This window comes from Carassius carassius, chromosome 45, assembly GCF_963082965.1.
Source record: "Carassius carassius chromosome 45, fCarCar2.1, whole genome shotgun sequence".
Taxonomy (NCBI): Eukaryota; Metazoa; Chordata; class Actinopteri; order Cypriniformes; family Cyprinidae; genus Carassius; species Carassius carassius.
The window spans coordinates 23,531,104-23,558,416 of NC_081799.1; the positions used below are offsets into that span (position 1 = coordinate 23,531,104).

A 27,313-nucleotide genomic window follows, 5' to 3' on the forward strand; every position below is an offset into this window, starting at 1 on the left:
AGATTGTGCAGAAGAATCATCTGTTTCCTGTGGTCTTGTCCTGGTGCTCCTCTGAGACAAGGTCTTTACAGGGGATCTGTATCTGGGGCTCTAGTTGTCCTGGTCTCCGCTGTCTTTCAGGGCAGTAGAGGTCCTTTCTAAATAAATTCATTACATCAGTGGTTTTCAACCTGTGGGCCGCAGTCCCCTAGTGGGTTGTGGTGGTATTGCAGGTGAGCCGCCAATTACTTTAAAAAGAAATAATAATATTGTTAATATATGTAAAAATGTCTAAGTCATAACATTATTTCATATATATAATTAAATAACAAAAAATAAATATTAAACTGTAACTTTGCTTCCACTATTCGAGCTCGCTGATTGGTTTTAGAATAAACCACCAATTTATATTTTTGCTGCATATGCTACAGAACAACAAAATCAAATATGCATAAAAGGCTGTCAACATGTTCCCTCCTGACTGCTTGCTCCGCTGACTGTCTACCCGTGCCGAGCTCTGGCTGGATCTGGTTTTCCCGTTTTGATGAGCGGTGCCAGCCCGAGTTATTTTCTGTTCATTGCCAGTTTATTCTAGGGCTGTGCGTTTAATAGAAATCGTCATTAAATCACGATTTGAGCATGCATGATTTTCCGCAGCCCTGACCTCCTGCAGTATGCTATCCGATCCAATCAGAACGTGATGCCCTTTTTTTCCGTGCCCATGTTAATCGGATCAGAGCGTTCACACTGCACGCGGTAAAAAGCTAGAAATAAAAACGAGGAGGATACACGTTTTAAGTGCACACACACTCTCCGGAAGAGAGCAGCGTGTGTCTGAGCAAGCACGTCTGGTTTTGTGACAGAGCAAAGGAAATCTGCGTGCTAACAGAGGGATTTGCGCTGGTGCATTATTTTAATGTGCTTTTGCGTTACATTAATGCGCTCTCGCTGCTGCTTCTGCAGCGCATACACATACTGTATACACACTGCAAACGGAGTACATGTGAACTTGTATAATGTATAACAATTCTATTTCAACACCTGAGGCACTGCTACAATTAATGAGCTCTATGTACAATGCATGGCAAAAAAGAAAAAAAAAGTCCCTGGACACCCTGGATTTATTTATATTTTTTCCATAAGTATACACTTTGTTACACCTTTAAATAGTGATTATTTTGACTTATGTCTGTTCTAGAGACGTTACAACTTTTTGATTAAGCTCTAATTTGTTTTCTTTTGGAAATATGTTTCAAGTTCATCCTGAAATCATTTATGACTGTAAAGCATATCTGTGTGTGTCAAAATTGTGATTAAAATCGAAATAGCAAAATTGATCAAATAAATCGCGATAGTTTTTTTTTTTTTTTTCATATCGCACAGCCCTAGTTCATTCAGTAAATACAGTTAACAGTCTAGCTTCTGAGTACTAAGTTATTAACCCAACAATAGCAGGGGCAGTTCATCTTTTTGCAGTGGGCCGCACAAACATACTTGTTTGGTTGTGTGGGCCGCGAGTTGAAAAAGGTTTGGAACCACTGCATTAATCATGTCACCCTAAAAAAAATGTTTCTGGAATCTTAGATTAAAATATAACAACTTTTCCACTGATGTATCCAAATGCCTGAGGTTGGGAAAAATAACACCAGACAATAATATCACAGCTTTTACTTTTTACATTCCAATCAGATCTAAAGGATAAAATCAAGTTATTTCCTGCTGAACATTCAGTATCACTAGGAAAAACATCAAATTACTGAAACTAAATGTGTTGAGAATGACTCTTCAAGTAAATGCACCAGTCCATGCATGTTTGTGGTTAATGTGCCTAAGCAAATCTTAATTTACAGTAATATCCTTTCCTGATCCACACAATAGTTTAATATGACAGTGAGCTTTGACGTTTAATGCACATTCCCATGGTGGCCATCCAGGTTAGTAGCCTTCAGACTGGTTTGGTTGTATTCTCACAGCGTTGCAGTTTGATTATCAGAGTAGGCAGTGAAGCAATACGGTATATCCTATCTGTCCCTCCAGCTCTCCTCTGTAGGACGTATCACAATACACTACTCCGACAGTATCGGCTAAGGCTCAGGTATCTTAACGAATTGTGGGGTCTTGCACTAATGCAGAAGTGTGTTAGGATGATAGCGTGCTAATGAAACTGAGGTCAAAACAGACTAAATCCCACAAAAGGACAGGACAAGTCCCGCTGCGGGAGAAACATCCCACGGAGAACCTAGAAGCGAGCGGTATTCCAGTCTCCCCAGTGTCTCATTTGCTGTGCATCACTAGACATCAAGGGCTTTGCCTAGTGATGTTCACCATGCTGGTGCATTTGAGAGTCCCTGACCTCTTATTTTTGTCTTATTAAATGAGCAAATGTTTTGTATTAATAAATGTTTGGCAGCACAGCAAAGAGAAGGTCAGCCGACAGAAGTCACTAGGAATCTTACCCTACTGTAGCATGATGTAAGAGGAAAGTGTCTAATGTGTAATTTTATAGCAAAGACATTCAGGACTTCTGAATCTGGCTGCAGAACAAGGGGTCATTGATTTCTGCATCTCTCTTCTATCACCAGCTCTTCAAGGTCAGTCAGTCCAAGCGTTTACACTCATGGATGTTAAGTGACCTCACTGGGTCATGCCTCTCGAGTCAGGCTTGTGTAACGTTATGAACTCAATGGAGAATGCCTTTTAATTACAACTGAATTCTTGAGTTTGAATCAGATTTGAATCCGGCTGCAGCATTGCAACATTAATTTCAGTAAGCAAAATTAAACCTAATTTGTTGTAATTTTCAACAACAAAAAAAAACATTTGTTTGTCAAGACAAACATTGAATCTTGACTTTTTAAAACGGATGGATAGATAAACGAAGCGAGGGATTGATGGATATGATGCTATAGATAGATAGATGGATGGGTGAATGGATACAATGGGGATGGATGGATACAATGCAATATAGAGAGATGGATAAATGAATGGAAGAATACGATTCCATGGATGGATGGGTGAATGAATGAATGGATGGTACATAGATAGTTATACAGTTGGGATGAGTATGATTATAGATGGATGGATGAATATGATTATAGATAGATTTTGTTGTATTTAGTTATTGGGTCAGGCTTGTGAATTTTGCACAAGCTCTCAAGTCTTGAGAACAGCGATGCAAAAGTGGCTAAAGTGTAAAACAGGAAGGAAAAGATGTTTCTTGCTCACAGACCTCAAAGCAAGTCACAGCACACTGAGCTGAGATCAAGTAACTCGCTCTTTAGTGAGGACGACTCTCGCTGCCTATCACACCATAGATATGTGCTTCAGTAAACCTGTTAATGGAATCTGGAGCTGCCATTGCTTCTCAGACAAGATGATGTGACAGTGTGCAGTTGTGTTGTGCTAAACGTGCAGCGTTCTGGATTGTGTTGGCGAGCAACACTGTAGGTGCCTTTAGATCTTCACTGAGCTGACAGCTCTCATCCTTTTTAGGAGAGGAATTTAAGCTTTTTCCCCACGATTACAGATAGTCATTTATCACTGTATCTCTTCCTCTGCTCGTCATTTTCCGCTGGAAAGGCCTTGTGCTTCTTGGGATTTGAAATCGGTGGTGTATGTGCACGAATACACGTCTGTCTCTGTGATACAAACAGACCTGCTCTTTTGTTCGACTTCCTGTAATTTGAGAGTGTCTCTTCCTCACACAGTGTTCCAGATCCACGTGTTGTTGCTGCTTCACCTATTCAGGCTTTCTAGGAAACTGCTGCTTATCTTTAAAACGGCCAGAGAGACGTGTGGAGTGAGTCACTGGGGATTTGTTGTGGTTTCAAATGGGGACGCTTGCGGGGAAACTCGATCATCTGATGAATCACCGCTAGTGACGTGGCGAGTACCAAACCCCGACGATTAGCGGGCAAATAGCCTCCCTTAAAGCAAAGCAAGGGATTCGGCAGCTAAAGCCTGTGTCCACCTGTGTGCTAGACGTCACTGGGAAGGAAATCCCTGTGTTTCCGTCACTGCTAGCGTAGGTCATTATGATAAGCAGCTTTAGGTAAGGCTGTCCCCATGTGTTCCCCAACATGCTCTCTCTGGTACACCTTCATTTCTGCTCAGGGCTGTCTAAGGTGATGAGTGGCGCCTCCTGCAGGCCATTTACAATATTCCGCTCGCATTTGTGATATGTACTAACTGTAAAATGTTTTAAGGTCGGAGCATATGTGCGATTAAAAGGCTTAAAAAGCAGTTTTATGAAATTTAAGATTTCTATCATAAAAGTAAAAAAAACATTAACAATCATTTTAAGAAATCTTACATTCGTGGATGGAAAAAGCAGGATTCTCTCTACAGCCTAATGTGATTTTTAAATGTCAAATCACTATGATTTCATTAATAAATATGAGCGCAGCATGTTTCAAAGTAGAAATGCACCGCTGTTGCACATTCTACAGACTCACGGTTTCAGAACAGTTCGTAATCAATGAATATTGATATTATGCATTTATTCCAAATGACTGCTTATGATTTACTGTTGATAAATTATGACATTGTTTACTGTATGGTGTTTTTATTGTAATATAATGTAGATGATTGTAAGAGTGCATCTTTTGTCTCCCCTCATCTTTGTGAATTTAATATTAAAGCATACACATTTCAAAATAAGAGTTCTGCTTGGGCTTATTTGTAATTAAAAGTCCCACATTAAGTTATATATACAGTATATATATTATACAGTTTTGGCTGTTTTATTTGTCACAATGCCAGTTTCTCTCTTTCTCTGTAGCTTTGACGTGGACAATGGCACGTCGTCAGGACGGAGTCCTCTGGATCCCATGATGAGTCCGGGTTCGGGCCTGATCCTTCAGGCCAACTTTGTGCACAGCCAGCGGAGGGAATCCTTCCTGTACCGCTCCGACAGTGACTATGACCTGTCGCCAAAGACGATGTCCCGAAACTCCTCCATCGCCAGTGACATGTGAGTACTGGAACCCTTTAAAGCCATGTACAAATCTCCCATAACCCTTTACTTTATTCTGGGTCAGTCAAATTTTATTTATATTTTTTTGGTCCTTACTTTTGTTTCACTGGGAAAATGCACACGTCAAATGAGACGTCATGCTTCTATTGTGAATCAGCATAATTTTATTTGTCTATGTATATGTGACATATGTATAACATACATAAAAAATCTTAGTTTTCTCTTCTAGTTACCAAAAAGTTACTTTCTGTGATCTAAATTGATAGAATTTTTTAAAACAGATAGAACTATAGGTCGAAAAGGACCAGTCAGCCCACATAGATGTACAGCTGTTTCATCCATTGATGACTGTTGGTTTCCTGTTGTTTGAGAGACTGTGTGTGAGTGTGTGTATTTGTGTGTTTATATGTAGTACATGTAAATGTGTGTGGTCAACAGTGGCATGTCGTTTGCCCCCTAGGTCACATGACTCTAACGTCAGTCTATCTCTCTGTCTACATTGTTGTCTTTACATACAGTACCTTTATTACATAGGTACATTATTTTAAAGAAATGTATACTTTTATTCATTAATGATGACTTATATCGATCAAAAGTGACAGTAAATACATTTGTAATGTTACAAAAATACAAAATGTTTTTTAATCAACAATTCAGCATATTAGAATGATTTCTGAAGGATCATGTGACCCTGAAGACTGGAGGAATGATGCTGAAAATTCAGCTTTATGTCACAGGAATAAATTACATTTTGAAATATATTCAAAATACTTATTATGAAATATTTAGTTATTCAAAATATTACTGTCTTTGCTGTATTTTTGGTCAAATATGTGCAGCTTTGGTGAGCATAAAATACTTTTTTTTTTTTTAATCTTACTGACCCCAAACTATTTAACGGTAGTGTAAATTAAAGGAGTATTCAGGTGAAAACTCACCCTCATATTATTCCAAATGCATGACTTTCTTTCTTCTTAGTAAAACTATAATTGCTGAGGGCTGCCAAGCTACAAAAAAGACAAAACATGCCATAAAAGCACCATAAATGTGGTCAATACAACTAAAGTCAAATGATAGCTATGTGTGAGGAACAGACTGGGATTTAAGATGGTAGAAATTAGACGTGCACATGATTTTAGAGCTACGCTAAAGATTTGCAGCAAATGCTAAGATTCCCGTCGGTTTCTTGCTCAAAACTACTGTATATGGCTTCAGAAAACAAATATAGCCACAGTTTTAAAGTGTTTTTTTCTTCTTTGGAGAGCTTGATTGCCACAATACACATTAATAAACAAGTTTGGATTGACATGAAGGGTGAGTAGATGATCACTGAGTGAATTATTCCTTTAATACAACATGAAAAAAGCTAAAGTAAGTCACTGAAGAATCTGAGAGACTCAAATGACTCTTTAGCGGTTCGCTGACCTCTTTAGAGACACGGCCGTTCATAACAGCCACTTCTCAAACCACAAAGGCAGAGGAACCAGACGTGTGTGATGCGCTCTGTGTGTGTGTGTGTTTGTCTGACAAACCTGTGTCCTTATCGATAGGAATAACCACCTGCCGAGACCGGGCCTGGTCTCTCGGAGATCTGAGCCGGTTATTAGTGGAAAGTAAGTTCTGGTTCTGGCTCGCCTGTCCTTACGGCAGCTCCTGGCCTTGCTCTTCCTCAAGGAATGCTCTTGCTTGTCTAATCTGCATCACCTTGCTTCACCTGTAGATGCGAGCATCACGGTCTCACATGCATTGAGAACCCTCACCATTTAATGCGCAGAATGACGATCAAATCAACCTGCGATGGGACAACAAAAACATAATTTTCAGGTTGATTTGATTGGGTGACGATTCTGGGCATTAAAACCTCTGTGTGTCGTAAGAGCGTAGGGGAACGTCATGAGAGAAATCGCATGGAGAAGACAGAGTTCGAATGACATGCCGCTTGTGGCTTGGACGTGTGTGTGAGTGCGTGTTTGTCAATCTCCATCTTTGCCATGATCCTGCATTGCATGTGACACTGATAATGATCGTTCAGAGATGCACATGTGACTTATTATTATTTCCTCCAGTCAGCTTGAATACATTCACTCTAATGTGTCGCATTATTCAATTTTCCTTAGTGGATTTATATAAGTAATAAAATGCTTGAAATTTAAGAGAGGTGGATGCTTTGTGAAGTCTTACGTCAAATGTTTAAACTGATTAATTAGATTTCGGGCTGCATTCATCACATTTGAACAATAGGGAGAGCCAACAGTACTCCAAAATGATCCGCTTTTGGGAAATACTGCACAGGTCTTTAGTTGCACCACTATCTAGTGAGTTTCCTTCTAAGATAGCATCCAAAAAAAGTGTCTGAAATAGACACTCATGGGGACTGACCTTTCACATTTGACTTCACAATTGATTACAATAAAAAAAATTTAAGCTAGCAATTCTATGCTCTAATAAGCAAAATGGTTTAGTGTTGTTTTTTTAAATTGGAAACATGAAATAAATGTAAAATAACATAAATATATTCTTCATACACACACATATATATATATATATATATTTAGAATAAAAATTTCTCTCTTTTTTATGATGTATAAAATGTATAGACCATAACATTTATATCTTTATTTAATAATTATTATCAATTATGAACATTTCTTTTAATATTTTTCAGTAGTCATCAGAATGTATTTATATTTGTACATTTATATATCTAACATTTGTAAAATAAATAAATTTGTAATTTTATAATCCGCATTCATCTTGCTTCTTTTATAGATGAAATGTATATAATATAAATGTATTATTAGAAACACTTTTAATGATACTTTGGCAATGCATACTTTTTTTATTTGTCCAAAATTAAACACCTTAAAAGTTTTTGCTTGCTACTTATCTTTTGGGATAATCTTTGCATTTGAAGCACACTTAAATTGCTCCCTCAAGTAGATTTATTTGGAACAGAACGTGAGAATACAATAGAGGTGTAATTATTGAATTATATGACTTCAGTTGCATGATAAAACAAGCACATGAACAGCAGAACGATCTGAGAGCCCAGATCACATAGCTAAAGCAAATGGAATGGTGATGGATGATATCACAGGAAATTGTCAGATCAGTGCACTTCCTCTCTCTGGCCTGATTTTCGCAAGCTCAGAGTGTTTCTCTATGTAACCCTGCACCAGCTCATGGATTATATAGAGTCCCCAGGGATGGCGGGCACACAGGAAATATCATGTCGATTCCTGATATTACCCTCTACCGTCACAACTGCTCTTGGAGTTTTAGTAGTTCATTGGCAGCATTGCACGTAATGTACTGCTGGGAAGTCTGATTCATTTTTCGCCAATCACTTTGTTTAGATTTCAATGAACAGGTTTCAAGACACTACACAAATCTCACTTTTTACATTTGGGTTTTTTCAAAAGAATAATTAATTTTCAGTTTGAGGCCTGAAATATTCTTGTCTACATGTTTTCTAGGTATGCAAGCTTGTCATTTCTTTCCAGAATGTCAGAAAACAACTCATAACGCAACTCAAATACGCTTTGCATTCTCTGTGCTGCCACAAGGGGTGCTGAACTGAGCATCAACAAGAACTATCTGTGGTCCGTTTTCTCTTTTAGCTCAACTGTCATGGAGCAACTGTTTGCAGGTGTTCTTAAGAAGAAAACTGCTAAAGCTAGTTGAACTGTTTAACTGAATAATATCACATCTGATGTAGTGGCACATTTCAAGAAAACTTTGAAATTGAAAATGTGAAGAACATGATTGCCCCCTTGAGCGTCATTACTGCCACATTCATTGTCAACTCAAAAAGATTATGTTAGTATACCATGTCACCTAAAACATATATGCATGTTTAAATGTTTTATCTTTCTTTATTTAGTTTATGGTTCCTATGGTCATGAAAAATTGTAATTATAAGGGAATCAGGCCTGGAAAGTCATGGAAAGTAATAAAATCGTATAAAATCATGGCCATTTCTTTAGTCAATAAAATTTGTGTAGTTATGCTCAGCATTTTAAAATGTGCATCTACTATAAAAAATGTTTAATTGAATTTCGTATTATAGTACCATTAAAATACTATTACTAATTATGATTATACGATAATTATGCTATTATTAATACTATTATACTAGTTTTAATTAATGTTAAAATTAACATGTTGAATTAATTTTTATTAAAAAAAATTGTGTTTTTATTTTAATTTTAGTAAAAATCTTCATCATTTTGTAAATGTGAATGCATGTTATTTATTTGAACAATTAAGTATTTTATTACCTAATTTATTTCACTTGTTTCATTTTTTTAATTATGAATTACTTTATTTACCTTTTTTTTTTACTGATTTTACTATATTCTTGACTTGAAGATAGTCTTTGACAGAAAACAAACAAACAAAGTATTGTGCAATGCCAAGTGTCTCTTTTTTTCATTATATTTCAAAGAGCTCACATTAAGATGAGCCGGTGCCGTCTGTATCTTCCACTGAAATTACGGTTTGCTACCTCTCCATATAGCTCTTCTGAAAGGTACTGAGCAGAGCGCTGATAAACCATAGTTAGTTCTCTTCCCCGTGCAACGCTGCCAGCATCAGAAACACACACAGATGTGGGGTTCATCTGGAGTTCACACGCATGATCTGGACAGAGTAGCGTGCAGGATAGCGTTCACATTCCCACTCCAGTTAAAGCTGCACTGAAAAGTCTTTAAATGAGCAGGTTGTCGGTTGTGAAATGGCAGCAGGTTGTTGCACTTGTCGAAGCCGTGGCCTTGTGCTATGTTAAGCGTGCAGGCATACTGCAGCAGTTGGACGGGAGCGCGTGATATGCTACACACGGCTGCCAGTGACCTTTTCCTCCGGGACAGCGTGTGGACATGTAGCGCTAAGGGACGCCGTCATGCATACATGCACACACATGGACGTACAGACACACAGCATCATGCTAAACCGCAGGAGCGTCAGCGACACACACGTGCTGAAACTGAGTCGGGCCACGCGTGAAATTAGACGCTTCTTCAGCCAGCCGGATGACAGACCGAGATGGTACATGGTGTTAAGGGCTGTTCTGGAGGTCTCCTTCTTTGCTCAGAAATCCAGACGTGACCTCCAACTTCTCCCAACATACTGGCATGCTTCTCACTGACTGCTCTCTTACGACTGCATACTTGCTGCCTCCCCACCGCAGCGACTAACTGCACTCACATGCGCTGCTGTCCTGCTGTTGCTCTCGCCACTAGACGCTCACTAACTGCATTTCTGAGCCTGAATGATGCGAAGGCAGAACGGTGACAGGTCAGGTCATCCCATTAAAGGGGCTTTCACACTGACACAGATTTACTACTACTAGTTTCTGTGCTTACGGTCAGGGAAAACTTGGAATTATCTGGGAATTGGAAATTAATAAAATATATTTATTTGTGACTCCAGTTTTTGTAGTTATACTCCACATTAAATAGTTATTTATTCGTTACAAGGATCCTGAATAAAATTGAAGGTTTTTTGCATCATATTTCACATTTCCCCATCAAATCAGGACAGTGAGGATTATAGTGTTGATGGGATCAGACTGCTGCCTACCTAGTGAACACTCAAAATCCGTCTTTTTAAGTACCCAGTCAGCAGCATTTTTGGCCGTTGTAGACACAACTTTTGGAGCCCAGAAATCAAGTGAATCTAGTGCTTGATGGAAATGTAGATGTTTGGTCATTTATGATGTTTAAATCTAATTTTTGTTTTTAATCTTTTTGTTCTTGAATTCTTTGTGCATAAGCGCTATTATTGCATAATGAAAGTCTCCTGTATTTTCAAAACTTGGAATTGACGCTTTTGACCCGATTAGACATGAGCAGCATGTGCGATGCTAACCGAATGTCTCACGGTGAGATCTGAATGAACGGAGGTGGTCCACACACTGTAGTGAACATTCACTAGCATTAATGCAAGCGTGTCCCTGCCTTGTTGTCTCTTGTCACACAGACAAACCATATCTCACCAAATGAAAGAATATCATGCAATCTGATCTTTTGGGAAAAATCTGCACTTTTATTAATGATATGGTTCGTTTGTTATGACAAATGCATGCAACATTATAAACATGCGTATAAGAGAGTCATCATTTTCTTTGGCTGTGTACCTGAGGTGTGTATGTCACACTGCTGATTTTCTGACTCTCTCCGTTCTCTTGCAGTCATGGAGATGACCTCATCGTCACGCCGTTTGCACAGGTCAGTGACACAGGAAGCAGTTCTGGGTGAATCTCATTCAGGCCCTTCTGCACTGCTAAAGTCAACATGAAACTCTTTTGCAACCCGTTTTGCTTCCATAATACTACATACCACACAGGACATTCGGCGAGAAAAATTGTAGGGAAGGAATTTTATTCATCAAGTGAACTGATGTAACTGATGGGATAGTGAAAAGTGCCTGGTTATGTCAAAAAATCAAAGTTGTTTTATTTATTTCTTTGTGAAAAATGATTATGAAGTTCAACATTTTTTTGGTTTGAAATAAAATGCATATGTGAATAATGCACTAAAAGACATGAAATGTATGTCACCATATTTAATAATACAAACCAATTTTTTTGTTTTTTGAACATGATGGATAAACTAAACTACAGAGACTCAACGTCAGTGACCTCTTGTGTTTTACTTTGCTCTTCAAGGTGCTGGCTAGTTTAAGGACGGTACGGAATAACTTTGCAGCGTTAACCAACCTCCAGCAAGATCGAACATCCAACAAGTGAGTGCAGTTACGTGAAAAATTCAGCTTTGCAGTCGTCATGGACCGTTGTTGACGTGCAAAAAGAGCAGAAGAGGAAACTCAAAAATCAAATGTGTTATCTATAATTCTTTCTGCTTTTTTTATGCTGAATTTTCACAGGCGATCCCCCATGTGTAATCAGCCTCCTCTCTCAAAGGCCTCCTTCACAGGTGAGATTTTTATACCTTTTCAGAAATGCAGTTCAGGTAAACTATACTGCAAACTGAAGTTATTAACTTGATTTCAAAACTTTAAACTGTGTACTTCATTCCATTGTACTGTTCTATCTTGCTTTACATGGTATTTCCCATGCATCCTATGTAAAATGTTAATATTTAGCATTTTTGATGGCAGACTTTATCTAAATACAGTTTGAGATCTCTTCAGAAACACATATGAAGTTACTAGGATGAGAACATCTAAAGAAGCAGATGTTTTATTTTGCTCGCTATTTAATCAAGATATTATGGAGATCTTATTGGTGTTTGTTCTTTGCTGTTGGATTCGGTTCTCTTGATCAAACCTGTCATAGCAGCTGTAAACCTCTAGAGAGCGACAAAACACATTACATTCATGCAGTAACCTCTTTTATTTTTCAGCAAGGCTGCTCAATTTTGCAGTGATCGCATTTAACTTAATACACTTCTCTGCATTATTGTAGAAAAGAGATGCACTGCGTAGCCAAAAAGTTTGTGGACATATTAAAGACTAGTAGTTTTGAAATGACATGCTATGTATGGTTTCCCATTGGTTTTGATATCATTTAGATTTTTAAACCTCTAAACTGAATTTATATTGGTCTGTATTAATTATTTTCCACCTTCTTTGCATGCGTTTTCCCTTTAAGTTGATGTGTAATAATACTGATATCTGGCTTTGACAAATCAGAGCACAGTTTGAGATCTGAAACTCTAGAGGAGATGCATGAGATTATGCATGGTGTTTTTCTCAAGAGAAACATCTAAGAAGCAGATCAACACCACATTAAATACCAATAATTTTCACATTAGATGCTTATAACAGGTCTGGTTTTTGGGCATATGCATGCTTGTGTCCATATATTGTATATAGATGCATGAGGAACACATCTTCCAAAAGAAGTAAGCATAACCTGCTTTGACATTCGTGAATCTTTCACCCCATTCGAATTGTGCAAAGCTGTTATTAATAGATGTGGCGCAGCTGGCAGCCCTCCAATCTGACATGATACTCGCAAATGCACGGCATCTCGCTTTCACGCTCGGCCAGAGACGCGCTTCAAGTTCGGGAAAGCACGTGTTGGCGTCTTGCTGAGACTTGCAAGATGAGTCTGTCAATCAAGATGCTCCCCATCACTTGTCCTTCACGCAAATGTCTGATATAGAAACACACACAACTCACACCAACACTTCCTCACTTTAGTGCACATGCTAACTGGGAATTGAAAAAAAAACGAGGCCCTAAATCAAAGTTGCACTTTCCTCAGTGGCACCTGCCGATATGGAATGATTTGGACCATTATCAGCTCCATCTAAACATATATAGCAGCTGCTTAAAATATAGAGGTCCCGCCCTTGCTTTGTAATAATTCGACAGCGGTTGCCTGGCAACCTGATGGCGGATGGCATAAGCATCTCAAAAAGAAGGATTCTCACGAGAATGACCTGGTTTTTCACACGGGTGCTTCTTCGAAAGTGGCATCTGGGTGATCTCGGGCTGGTTTTCTGAAGGTGTTTGCGTCAGCCTGAGGCTTCTGTTTCCCACGGCTGCTTTCTCGCTATAACTGAAGAGGTCTTGTGTATTTCAAGACTGCTGACCCACTGAGGGGTGACATTAAGGTTTTCTCAGAAACCGTTTGGCATCTAGCGGGGCCAGGTGGTGGCTGGGAGTGATTTATCTGAAGTCTGTCACAACTCTGACCTGTTTGTGTGATGTTTGATGAGCTACAGTATATGGGTCAGTCGTTTACTTCAGAAAGGCCACCACTGAGAAGCGGTTTTTATTCATTTGAATTTAGCAGCAAAGCAGGCGAACTGTCAGGTTTGGACATTCTGGATATAGTAAATGTGGGGTTGCCAGGTGTTTTTTGTAACATATATTCAGAAACAGGAAAAATAAGTCTAATATATTAAACTCTAAAAGTCTAAGTCATATTTCACTACAAAAAAGCAAACCGTTTAATTGGAGACAATTTTGTGATCATAATGGCAAGCATTTTTAATTTGTATTTATTTGTGCCTTCAATTTAAACAATATTTGAATTAAAATTAAAATACTACATAATAATTCTAATTCTATTAAAATACTACAGCTTTTTTATCTTATTATTAAAAATGTCATTGTGATAAATGTATTTTATATATTTTAAAATATAATTAAAAATGTAGTTTATTCCTGTGATCAAAGCTGTATTTTCAGCATCATTACTCCAGTCTTCAGTGTCACATGATCTTTCAGAAATCATTCTAATATGCGGATTTGCTGCCCAAGAAACATTTCTGATTATTATCATTTAATTGAAAACAGTTGTAATGCTTAATGATTTTTTGTGAAAATCATTATGCATTATTTTCAGGATAATTGGAAAGATTAGAAGATTTAAATGTAAATGTATTTTAAATAGAAATCTTTTGTCAAATTATAGAAGTCTTACTGTCATTTTTGATCAATTTAATGCATCTTTGCTGAATAAAAGTATAAATGGATACATAGGCACCTTAAGGTAGGATTCTGATCAAATTGAACCGTTTTGATCGTTTTCAAATAGGCTTTTATGGACTAAAATATTGAAAAATGACTCGGATATTTCTTGACCAAGGGATGCTTGGTCTTTTTTGGTGCATCTCTGAATTGCTTTATTTTAAAACTGTAGCTTTGTCTGGCATCCAGTCGGTCTCTGGCGTTCCTCTCTTGTGGACTCCACTCCAGAGTTTGACTGCAGTCCTGTCCTGCTCTCAGTCACAGCAGCTTCTGAGGGGCCGGCCTCTGGTGTCGCACCGAACACAAGAAGAATGCCATTGACGTCAGAGGAGATGTTGTCAGCAAGGACAGTGGACCCCTGCTCTTGAATTCTCCTCAGAGTGATTGGACAGCTGTTTGAGGAGAGGGCTAAAGAAATGGGGGAGAGAATGCCACAATTTCCCCCATTTTCCCATCCTTTTCCCTTTTTAAACCTTTCAACTGTGCATTTTCTCTTTTTTTGTGGGGCTAGTGTGTCACCAAGCTGTTTTTCTCCCCTGACACTTGAATTATGATAGACAAAGCTGCTGTTGCCCTGAGTGTGCACAGAGCTGCATGTCAGATTTTCTCAGTATAGTCCTCTAAAGGTTGCCCTGTAACAAAAGCACTAAGATCCTGTGACCTCTGAAGTGCGTGTTGTGATTGTGTCACGCTTGTTTTGATGAATGCTTTTCTTGTAACTGTAGCTCTCCTCTGTGTAACTCAATACACACAGGTAGAATTGCAACAGTTTTGAGTTATTGTTCATCATCTGTGCGGTATGAAGTATGAACATCCTGTGACGTAGGTTAGGGTTTTAAATGCACTAGACAACTAGTTAACTGCACAACCCTGACATAAGCTAGGATTATAAAAAAAAATGAAAACTGGCCCTGAACGGACCTCATTGGTCCCATAACGAGGATTATTTTCAGTGGTAATATGCGTAGATTGACTGTCATGTAAATGTAATCTTCCAGCATCACAGTGAATAAATCTGCATTGAAATGGCATACAGCTGAACTAAACAGCCTCCCAGGAGCATTCTGGGACATGAAAGAGCAGTAGCTATCTCAAGCAATCTGTCTGTCATGAGTAAAGCCACCTCTCTCAAAAATATTTAATTCTGTTAATGCAGGGGCGGGGCTACGGTTGGCCACCCCACCCACGTCAGCCGTTTTGATCTTTTTTTTCGTGACACGAACCATTGTTTATTTAACGCTGAACATCTTTATTAGGGATGCACCGGTTGACCGGCCATAAATCGGAACCGGCCGGTTTTTGATTAAAATACGCGATCGGCAAACGATTTTTCCGTATACTGTACCGGTCCGCACCCTGAACACGAGTAGACCGTGAAGAGATGTTCAGATCAACTTCTCACGTGCTGGATGAGAAACAAAACGGACTAAACTGTGACAAACCTGAAATATTTATATAGCATAGGCCTACTTTTATTTAGTCTCACTGGTAAAGACCTTTTTTTTTTTTTTAAAAGCAAATTTTAAAACTAAAACAAATACTGAATGCTGATTAAGAAACATCTTATTGAATGTGTGTTGATTGTGTTGTTTGGATTGTAGAACTATGCAGTTGTTGCCTTTAATTTCACATGGTTACAGTTAATCTTTTAACACAAGGCCAGTTCTCTGTAGTTTCAACCCAATTCAAAAACAAAAGCTAAATGCTGATGTCTGTACCATCTATGTTTGTATTAAATGTAGGCTTCTTACTGTGCAGTTACTGCCATTAATTTCAGATGGTTATGGTTATTGTTTTCAATAGCCAAAAGCCAGTTTGGCCTATTAAATACCAAATAAACATCTTGTTTATGCACACTTTCCTTCTTTCTTGTTTATTGCTTAAAGATAATTGAAAAAAATCGGAAATTGGTATCGGAATCAGCCATGAAAAATCATGATCGTGCATCCCTAATCTTTATGACCACATCAAACTGGAGCCGTTTCAGACGTGCGCTCCAACTTTACCTCAGCACCAAACATAGCGCGTGCTCCTCAATTGCACACACAAATATGTCAGCGCGCACTATAGCCTGTATCATTTCATATCAAATTGTGAAATTAGTTATGTCATCAGTTAAGTCATGAAGTTACCAAATAGGCAATTAAAACTGCTTTAAATCTGTGCATGTAGGCCTATGTATGTATGTGTTATATAAGTCATGTAGTGAACATGTATTGAACACATTAAGAACATGAAATGCAGTGGTTTTCCAAACACCAGACAAAAAACCTAATAACCAGCTGCTGTGATGTCTGGTAATCAAAGATCAAAAGAAAAAAAGGCTTTAAGGATTCATCTATATTTAATTTAGTTTTAATCTTCATTTATGTGAAGATTATTTGAAGTTCACTTAAATTAGAAGTTAGTTTAAATAGTCTAATTAAAAAGTATAATAATAAATAGAGACATCAGAGTGATACTGGCCTTCTGTCATAAAAATAAATGTCATTATACAAATATTAATTATATACTGACTTTGTTGTTTCAACATTCATTTGAAGATTGAATTTTAATGCAATGTAGAATTATTTTTTAAAATCTTTAATGTTAAGTGGGATTAATCATGATTAAATTCAGAAAAAAAGTGATACTTTTTTAAATTATTTTTTTATTATTAATTATTATATATTATCTAAACATTTTTAAAATTTTATGTACAATAAGCTAACCCATGTTGTGGTAAATTTGATCTTCCTTTCAGATGTTGTGAAACTCTAGTCCCGAGCCGTGTCACACATAAGAAAGAACTGCAGCATGCATTTTTAATACACATTTGTAACAGAGATCTGGCCCCATTTTGCTGACAGTAGTGAGTCTCCAGGGAAGCCGGGCTCCTGCTCCAGTGCTCCGGTCCAGATCTTGCGTCTCTCGCTGCATCGTGCTCTCCAGCTCTGTAGGTTTGTGGTTTCACAGGAAGCCGCTCGTGTTTGTGTAAAGCAATGCCTTCTATGTCATGTCTGTGTAGCTGAGGAGCCGCACTGCTGTCTCACTGTGTTGCTTGTGCAAGCTCTTTTTTACGACTCTGGATATCGCTGCTGCCCGAGCTCTCCAGGAGCAGGAGTCTCTGTCTGGGGGGTTAAAGCCAGTAGGAGGTGCTGAGGAGACCCTTTGCGTTTTCTCTCTTTTGTTGTGAGACAGAGCGTCAGCTATAAGACATCCTCAGAAGTTCATGGACCTGTGGAGGAGACTAAACCAGCGTATGGACATGGGATTGTTAAGGCAACCCGCTGGGAATTAGTAGAAGTGGATTAAAAAGGGAATCTCTGTGCTCGTATGTGTGTGTCTGTTTTGTTTTTCTAGGAGCATGGGGCTCTGGTGCGCTCTACACCAGGAGCCCTGCACGGCTGGACTAACAGCGGTGTGACTCCGTTTTATTGCGTTAACTGACTCTGGAGTTTTCAGAGGACGACGAGCAGCTCGTACTTGATCCTTTAGCCCTGATCTTTTCAGCACAGCATGAAGAGTCACCCATGTGTCCACCCTGGGCATCCCAGCATGGCTGTGTTCGACGTGGACGATGTCCGGGAAGCCTCGGCTAGCCCAGTCAAACGCCTCAAAACTGACCATTCCCTTCCCTGTCTCCCTCCAGAGGAGGCCTACCAGAAACTGGCCACCGAGACCCTGGAGGAGCTGGACTGGTGCCTGGACCAGCTGGAGACACTGCAGACCCGACACTCCGTCAGCGAGATGGCCTCCAACAAGGTGAGTCACCGTTCAACTTCCCACCTAACACATGGTATTTTCCACTCAGGAGCTTACATCACACCTAAGAACGAAGGGCTTCCCCTTGACTTAATGTCATTACCGCCACTGCCCAGGGGAGCTCAGGTAATTGGTGTGATTTGGCAGGGCTGTTGGCTCACAGACGGGAGACGTTATCAGGTAGCGATAGAGCCAAGATGGCTGCCCCAGGGGGGTGCACTTTCAGGGAGATACACACACGAGTCATGTACGTGAGGGATTGTGAGTCAGGGTTGTCCATCACACATCCTGCTTCAGCATAACCGATGAAACACCAAATGCTTGTTGCCCCACTTTGTGAGTAGAACAGCCGATGTTTATGCATGCATGTGTGCATGTCTAGCCCATGCTGGAAGACCTTTAGTCAGACTGAAGCATCATTGTTGTTGGAATCGTGGGTCTGTGGGAGGGAGGTCAGATTGCTGGGGATCATGTTTAGCATTGTTGATGACTACACAGGCATCTTTTAATGTAGCATGCCACTGTGCCCAGGACTGCAGGCTCCAGCAAAGCTTCCCTGTAATTTCTTTTTGTGGAGGGGGGTTAGGGAAATATGGGATAGATGTCTTGTTTTGGTTTATGCATTTGGTGCAGGTCTGAGAGGAGTGGTCAAGGTCATGAATCATATTTCACATTGGAACTAGGTGATATAATGTTGGTTGTCATGTAAACTTGAATGTCTTCTGTTGGATTTTGGTAGTTTGAATAGTTGTTCCACAAACTGGATTTTAAAATGTTTTAAAACTAAAACATGAGGTGTGTTTGGATGTGCTAATATTACTAATCAAAAATTACGTTTTGATGTATTTATGGTAGGAAATGGACAAAATATCTTCATGGAACATGATCTTTATTTAATATCCTAATGATTTTGGGCATAAAAGAAAAATCGATCATTTAGTTCCCATACAATGTTTTTTTTTGGCTATTGCTAAAAATATACCCCAGAGACATTTGAGGTTGCATTCATGTCTATAGCACAAATAAAGTTTAATGCAAAACTCTAACCCCAAGTATAATATAATGTAAAGTGTATGACATATCAAGAGTCAAGGATGTACCTAAAGTATGGACATTATTAATGGTCCTTGTCAAAATACATTCATACAAGTGTATATATAAACATAGATATGTATTTTTTTGTATATGTATTTTGTTAAATCCAACACCATCAAACTATGAAATGGAAACATGTTTGTTGGAACATCCCATATTAGACAATGTTTAAATAGAAATATCCTATTTTTTTCTGCTAACTAATACAATTTCTTACAATCTGTGGGGATTATGCAAACTGTTTACAGTGATGCCGATTACGTAACCTTACCATATCATCAGACTTTATTGCTGAATAGGCAGGAAACAGGCCAGTCTTTGTAGAACTGGTTTTAGGTCAGAAACTGGCTTTTGACTTCAGTTGTTGTTGTTTCTGCTTCTTGGCCCAAGACAGAACAGTCCACCTTCAAGTTTCTTCTGTAGATACAAGTTCCCTCCTTCATTGTGCATCTGTGGACATTTTTAATCTCCAACAGCACACTCTCCTCATTCAATACTGAAATACTGTAAGTTACACACTTGTATGTAGCACATGCTTTTACATAGTGTCTCACTGCTGATATAGAATGAGATGCTGCGTGTCTAAACTAGCCCAGGCATGACATCACAGCATCCCGACAGCATATGGGAGGGTTTTAACATTCACACACAGCAAAGCCAGACTCATGCTAATGACATAACTGCATCAGTGTCCTCATATCTATCACAATGTGCCTAACCATTTCAGGCCCAGATAAGTGTGTTTAGGAAGAGAGCTGCTATGATGCTGTAATGTTTGCTAGCTTTGTGCCCAGTGTAGTGCGTGTGCATCGTCTGCGCTGTCTCTCAGCCCACTGCAGGGCTCAATTTGTCTGCGTTGCCATGGCGGCTGCAAGCATGTGAGATCCTGCACAAGCCTGTTTGTCTGCGCTGTGACAGGGTGGGCATGTTGATGCTGTGTGTGTGTACTGTAGGTATTCTGTTCATCAGTATGCAGCGTGGCAGGCCTATGCCGGTGATTCAGGAGCATGCTCAGTTCATTCAAAAACAAACCATAAAACAGGCAGGAGAGACTGAGGGGCCGTGAAGGAGGGCTGGCTTCTGATTGGTCCGTTGATTCAGTGTGAAACACCTCACACACCTGATCATCATAATACCATGCGAAAAGATGCAAATGAAAACGTTGCTCAGATATGAACTGTGTTCTGTAACAAATGCAAATTATTGTGTTCTCTGATCTCTGGCTGCTTTATTGCATAACATACACTGGGTCTTAAAACATAGAATAATTGTAAAATGTACCGTTTGACAGACTCTTTTACTGGTATCAGTATTTATTTAGAGACATAAAGATTCAGACTCATCCCCTATGAGCATGAAAACAATAAATCCAACATCAGCAACTAAATTATCCTATGAGCCGTCAACTAAAGGCTCAGATTTTGAGGATTTTATGGATTTAAACCAGTGGTTCTCAACCTTTTTTCCCCACTGGGCCGCACTATGGTCCAAGTGCATGTCTCGCGGGCTGCACGCATATCATTTACATATTGCGTCACCAATATAAACCAACCAGATTTATAGTATTATAGCCTAAATATTATGATATCTAATCGATAACATTAATTGTAATAAATAAAAGATTCTACACACCATTAATAAAACACCTGATGCTGTCGGGAGCTGACCAGTTTTGTGAAGTTCAGCTTGAAAAGAGTAACAGCACAATTAAGTTGTGATTGTTAGTTGCAGTCTGTAACTTACAATCACAACTTCAATGACTTGACATGCGACATTGCAAAAAATGTTGATGCACATATGGATAGCACTTTCGAACTGAATAATCTGAGGTTCCAAATTTGTCCATTCTGATGCTCAATTTTACTGAACTAATGGTTGCTAATGACTAATTTAATTCTGCCAAAGTGCGTGCTTGTAAGTGTTTGTTAAATGCATAACGTTAATTAGCCTTCGTGAGTACTGGTCAGCTCATGTATGAAAATATTATATTAAAAACAAAACTATTTTACATTAACATTATAGCTTATATTTGTTTGGTACATTTTTTAATTAATGTAAAAACTAAAATGAATTGTAAAACTAAAAGTTATTTTTTTAATTGTGTCCAGTATGGTGGGCCACATTTGAATTTGTGACAGGCAAATTCATGCTAATTGAGAACCACTGATTTAAGCGAACCCCTAACCTTAAGAATTAAATGAGGGCTGTTTGTGCTCCAGACAGGAATGATTCCTCAAATAATGTGTCTTGAGAGTGTTGTTACTTCACTAAATGAGCCTACAAATTTAAAATAAAGGTTGGACTTGATCCATATCATAGATCACCACAATATTAATATATAATTATTAATATTTTATGTATGGTTTCATAACAGCTGAAGGAAAAAAAAAAACTGAACTTTTTTTTAACAGTGGTTTACTGAACAAATTGCTCTTTCTTTAAATAAATTAATTTATAATAAAACTGTTCAGCTTGTGCTGTAAACTATAGGGTGCTCTTTTACATTACTATAAGGTGACTTTTAACAACAGAGCCCAAACTTAAATTTAGTTACTATATATTTTTAACTGTAATAATGAGCACTCAAATTAAAAAATGTGCAAACATATAAATTGTTTTTTTTTATTAACTTCTAAATTATACAATTTCTATTTGTTGTTGAAATATAAGAATTTACAAGAGTCATAACTTCTTTCATTAAATATGTATTTAAACACATACATTAAATAAATAAGACACCACTAACAGGTAAAGTAAAAAGAATGAAGTATAGTCTAATATTTAGCAAAATGCTCTTCTCTAGACTTCATTTCTCAAGCAAATACCGAGCTGTGGACACTGATGACTTACCTGAGGTGAATAAAATGCTACGTGACATTTTGTTTACAAGATGTTTTAATGACATCTTTCCATGATCAAAACAGTGATCAAACGATTACATGAGGGGTGAGATGTTCACTCAGGTATACTTCGTGTTAAAACTAGTAATAAAGAGGAAGGGGTGATCTGATAACACTCACTCGCATTTATTTATTTATATATATATATACACACACACAAAATATATTGATAATATATAATGTATGTAAATAATTGTATAAATGAAGTTATGAAGCTTTTAAGCAGTTTTGTGTAGAATAGATTACACTGTAATGCCCTATTAATTTTAGTTCTTTATCTCTAGCTTATCTAGAAAGCTGTTATCTTAGCTGTTTCTCTTTCTATATGGTACCAAGTTAAAGACTTCCCATTACAGCAGATCTGGATTTACCAGAGTATCCAACTTCCCCTCCATGAAACTCCTGAAACAGCACCCCACAGAGCCCTGCCAGAGCCCAAGGGAAGAAAGACAGAAGGAAATGTGGGTTATGGAGGGGGTCCGGCGTATGGGATGAGGGGTATCTGTCGCCAGTGGCTTTCTTGAATGATTTGGATCCTGCACGCGCGCTGTGGTGAAGCCTTTGGCGTCACATTGGTCCTCTCAGAAGCAGCAGCCGCAAAGCACGAAACGTTGAATGATACTCAAAGAGTCCGCCGACGGCTTTAATCAAAGCCACACGAGGCCTCGGATCCAGCCAGAATTCACCAAGACTACTTCACAGAAAACCACAGAGCTCTGTTCCCCTCACCAGAGAGAACAAACAGCCTTCATATGAGCAACCCAGACACATAATGTGCCACAAATTTTCAATTCCTGCATCAGATTTAGCCCTTTTGTGCACTTAAACTGTTGGTTCATCCAGTTCCAGGATGCATTTAGTATCTGTCAGATGTGTTTGGAATTATGTGTTATTATGAGTGTGTGCATATTCCCAATAAAACTTGACGTGGCGATAATTAGATCTCCAGAAATAGCTTTGCCTTTCTGATGACGAGCATGAAAGTTGTCCGGGGCAGATTTTGGGGTGTGGTCGGAGGTTTTCCCCCTTGCTTCCATCAGCATGAAACCGGCCTCAACCTGCAGCAGATTCTTCCTATGGCGCGACCACACTGCCTGTAGTTAGCGCTAGTCTATAATTAATCATAATCCACTGTAGTGTAGGATCTTGTTTCATGTACGTTTATTACAGCTCACTCTTCAGCAAGACTAGTGGTGGGTTATTAGACCAGTATGATATTGCAGTATATATATTAAAAAAGTAATTTTTCTGAAAACAACCCAAAAATGTTTTCTATGTGAAGTTACATCATTATTTCTTTTGATAATTTTTTTATTGACTTATTATTATTTAATGAATCTTTTTTGGTGAAGATATTAGATTATTTATTAATAAAGATTATTATTATTTATTTTCACTATTTTTTATTTACTTGTTTTTTTTTCAAAATAAAACATCTGACATCAGTGCAAAAACAGCTTCAAATTACGGCTTCTCACAGTGTCACACAGTAAATCACAACGATCACAATAACAACACAACTAATCAAAATACAAACAAATAAACATAAAGCAAACCAAAATAACGTGTCAGCTAAGATTTAAAAAATACCAATAACTTTTTGAATTTTTGATAGTCTCTTCATTCTTTACCAATTACACATCATTGTAAAAATCAAAACGAAAGAAAAAAAAACGGAAAAATGAAAATATTATTTTTTTATTGTCCAGATTTTATATGCAGCATCAGACATGCATTTATGCAACAAAATGTCTCTAAAATGTTTTTTGTTTTTAATCAGATGACAGAGGACATAATGATTATAAAGGTCGTGTTTTGTTCTTATTTTTGAGCATTGTTCAGTAGGTAATAGTAGGTCAGTAGAAGTTCTTGATAAATTGACATACACAGCGATTCTCTCAAGCTTAATTTCCTTGTTTATGACGAACCACATAATGTGTTGCTTTGCATTAAAGAAATGCTTTGACGTAAAACCCTACCACAGAGGCTTCATACTTCTCCTTATAATGTAGTATTGTTGTTGTGTGGTAAAGGCTTCAGGTTCATATTCAAATCAACCACAAACAAATCCGGCCAATGGCTATTGCTTTCATAAACGAGCCCCTGATCTATCATTTGTTTTTCAAATGAGAAACATCACTGGCAACATGAAAGCCTCGTGTTATGCTTGCATGGGGGTCGATATCTCCATATGAATGCTGGCGTATTGTTCCAGACATGTTTGTTTTATTTTCAGATTTTTGTTCCCTTTTGCAGTTCATCAGTGTCATCAAAGACGCCCACTTCTGATTAGCCTTTGATTCGAGAAAGGAAGTGGGTTCACCTAGGTCAATAGGTGAATATTTACACTCTAACAGGAGTTTGTTTTACAGTCTGAAACGTTTAACTACTTCCTCTTTTTGACTCTCAATGGTTTTGAAATGAATTTTAAACTTCTTTGACAGTGTACAGTGGCATTTTTTCAGTGGCCAATGTCGATGAGAGAAAAGAGGCCAATAGTCTTATCAAATAAATCATTGAGCATTAAATATTATTTTATATTAAATAAATCATTGAGCATTAAATATTATTTGAGATAATAACATTTTATTTTATTTTATTGAAATTCAATTCAGATTTTTTAAATATATTTTATGTATATTATGTATAAAATCCAATTTAATCCATTTTATTTTTTGTTTTGTTTGTTTACTTTTAATTATATATATATATATATATATATATATATATATATATATATATATATATATATATATATATATATAATTATTATTATTATTATATACATTTTTTTTCTAGAAATTTAACCCAGAAATGTTTTTATTTTATATTAAATGTTATATATTTTATTGTGTATATTTATTATATTGTATACATTATTGGGTTTTTTTTTTTTTGGCAATTTTAATTTTATTTAGTTTATGGTATTTCAATATTTGAAAGAAATATTAATGAAATAATTATAAATATATAATCAAAAATATATATACATATATAAATATAAACATTTTTATGTTATTATTGAAACACCACTATACAATTAGACTCAGGGTGCAAGGTTTGAAAACAGAAATTGCTTATTATCCCTCAACATTGATGACGTTGATGTTAGAAATGATGCAAGAGGAAGCTCCTGCTTCTGATCAGTCATTGCCGAAATATCATCCGAATTATAATGGTCTATCAATACTTGATGAGATAACGTCAACAGATAGACCCCACCAGGAGCCGCTCATGAGTCATCTCTGCCGTATGATTATAGCAGGTACAAGGTGAGCTGTGAAAACCCAAACCAAAACCAAAATGCAAACAATCAATTTTGACCTCTATATATTTACTTATCTTCATTTATTGAGGGCTTTGTGTCGTCATGAATTGATGTATTCAAATAATGTGTGGTACACCACATGTAAATTATATGCATGTTAGCAGAGATTAATATTTTATGCAAAAAACCAAACAGGACAGTTTCTGTGCACTGTGTTTTTTATTTGGTAAGTTTTGAAGTTTTTCTGCCATACACAGATATTTTCTGTGTTAATGGTGTGTTAATGGTGCATTTTTTTATGCAAGACAAGAAAATATTTTTAGGTCTGGCAAATTAATGTGACTTAAAGGTTTGCCCTCCTTTATGTAATCTGAAAAAATAAATTCTAAATTATATTTTACATGAAGAAAATTAAGGCCATTTAGGTCGTTTTTGTATTGCAACATCATTCTCATGTATCATGAGATACACTCTCAACTCTTCTGAATAATTTTAAACTCTTCTGAGTCTTAACTTGCTGCTGGATTTCCATATATTTACCTTTACTGAGCCAGCGTTTTAAAGTGTTTCCCCCTGGTCTATCTGCTGCTGCTCACATCTGGTTGCCGTGATTCACCTGCACTGTCTCTGCCTGTTGCTGCTGTCTCCGTGTGAGATCAAACGGGTCACTGGAGTTGCGTCAAGTTGTCCTTGTGCAATGGCTGTGTAACAACTCTTGGATGTTATCATGCAACTTCATATGATCACCTGGATTATTTGCGATCTGATTTTATCAGGAACCAGCGTAAAGCAGTGGACCGAACTTCTGGACTTCACCATGCTGAGGTACTCTCTCTCTGATCTTTTGTCCCTGGGACACCATGGCCGTCCAGATATCAGCGTCATACAAACTTTGCGTTCCATGCAGCCCCTCCGCCGGCCTAGTTATAATCATAGAGGCTCTCGTCAGAGTCGCTCTACTGCCGGTGCTGGAGTCACTGCACTTTGGTCGAACCGCAGGCGCTCGCTGCGTCGTACTTCTGGTTGCCGTGGAATCGGCCATAGTAACCTACGCTATCCAGAGGTTCTCTCTCAAAAACCCGCGGCGAATGTGTGCTGTAGCACTATGCGACTTGCTCACTTCAACACGAGGTCAATAAACAATAAAACGGCACTTATCACTGACACTATCCTTGACAGGAAAATTGATATTCTCTGTCTCAGTGAAACCTGGCATAAAGACAATGACTATCTTAATTTGAACATGTGTGCCCCATCTGGATATTAATATATTGACGTGCCTCGAGCTTCGGGTAAGGGTGGTGGCTTGGCTGCAATATTTGTATCAAATATATCAATTGATGTTATTGATGCTCCTACTGTTTCATCATTTGAATGTCTGTTTTTTAAGTCAATGGTGCTTCACCTGTTCTTGTGCTGCTAATTTATCATCCACCAAAACCTAATCCTTTATTTTTTTCTGAGTTTACTGAGTTGCTGACACTTCTTAGTCCACTCTGTCCGTCTATGGTCTTGACTGGTGATGTCAATTTCCACATTGATAATCCAAACTGTGTCAAAACTGCTACCTTTTTGGACATTTTGGATGGTTTTGACTTTAAACAGCATGTTACTTTTCCGACCCATAGGCTGGGCCATATATTGGATGTGGTATGTTCTGCTGGTGTTGGTATCCAATCTCTGGATAGTATCGACATGAGTATAAGTGATCATAGACTTATTACTTTTGACATAAATGTTACGTCTTTACAATCTATTTCTGAGCACACTATCAAATTCCGTAACATCAAGCACATGGACTTCACTCTTTTTTCGACTTTTGTCTCTGGGCTTTCCACTACTAACTCCGTGGAGCATTATAATTCCATGCTTTCCTCACTTTTGGATGAGTTCGCACCTGTGCGAGAA

The 27,313-nt window shown here is 37.9% G+C and overlaps 1 protein-coding gene across 11 annotated transcripts in view; it reads left to right on the forward strand.

The window, feature by feature from the left end:
* The window catches only part of LOC132127716 (cAMP-specific 3',5'-cyclic phosphodiesterase 4D-like), a 244,931-nt gene that overhangs the window by 206,574 nt on the left and 11,044 nt on the right, over positions 1-27,313 (forward strand). For 8 of the 11 annotated variants that reach the window (XM_059539760.1, XM_059539759.1, XM_059539763.1 and 5 more), the window contains 6 exons: positions 4,760-4,951; positions 6,505-6,567; positions 11,145-11,181; positions 11,622-11,698; positions 11,840-11,889; positions 18,030-18,142. In XM_059539760.1, coding sequence (XP_059395743.1) covers positions 4,760-4,951; positions 6,505-6,567; positions 11,145-11,181; positions 11,622-11,698; positions 11,840-11,889; positions 18,030-18,142 — 532 coding nt within the window. The remainder of the gene's footprint in view (positions 1-4,759; positions 4,952-6,504; positions 6,568-11,144; positions 11,182-11,621; positions 11,699-11,839; positions 11,890-18,029; positions 18,143-27,313) is intronic. The other 3 variants (XM_059539761.1, XM_059539766.1, XM_059539767.1) reach the window with 1 other exon arrangement.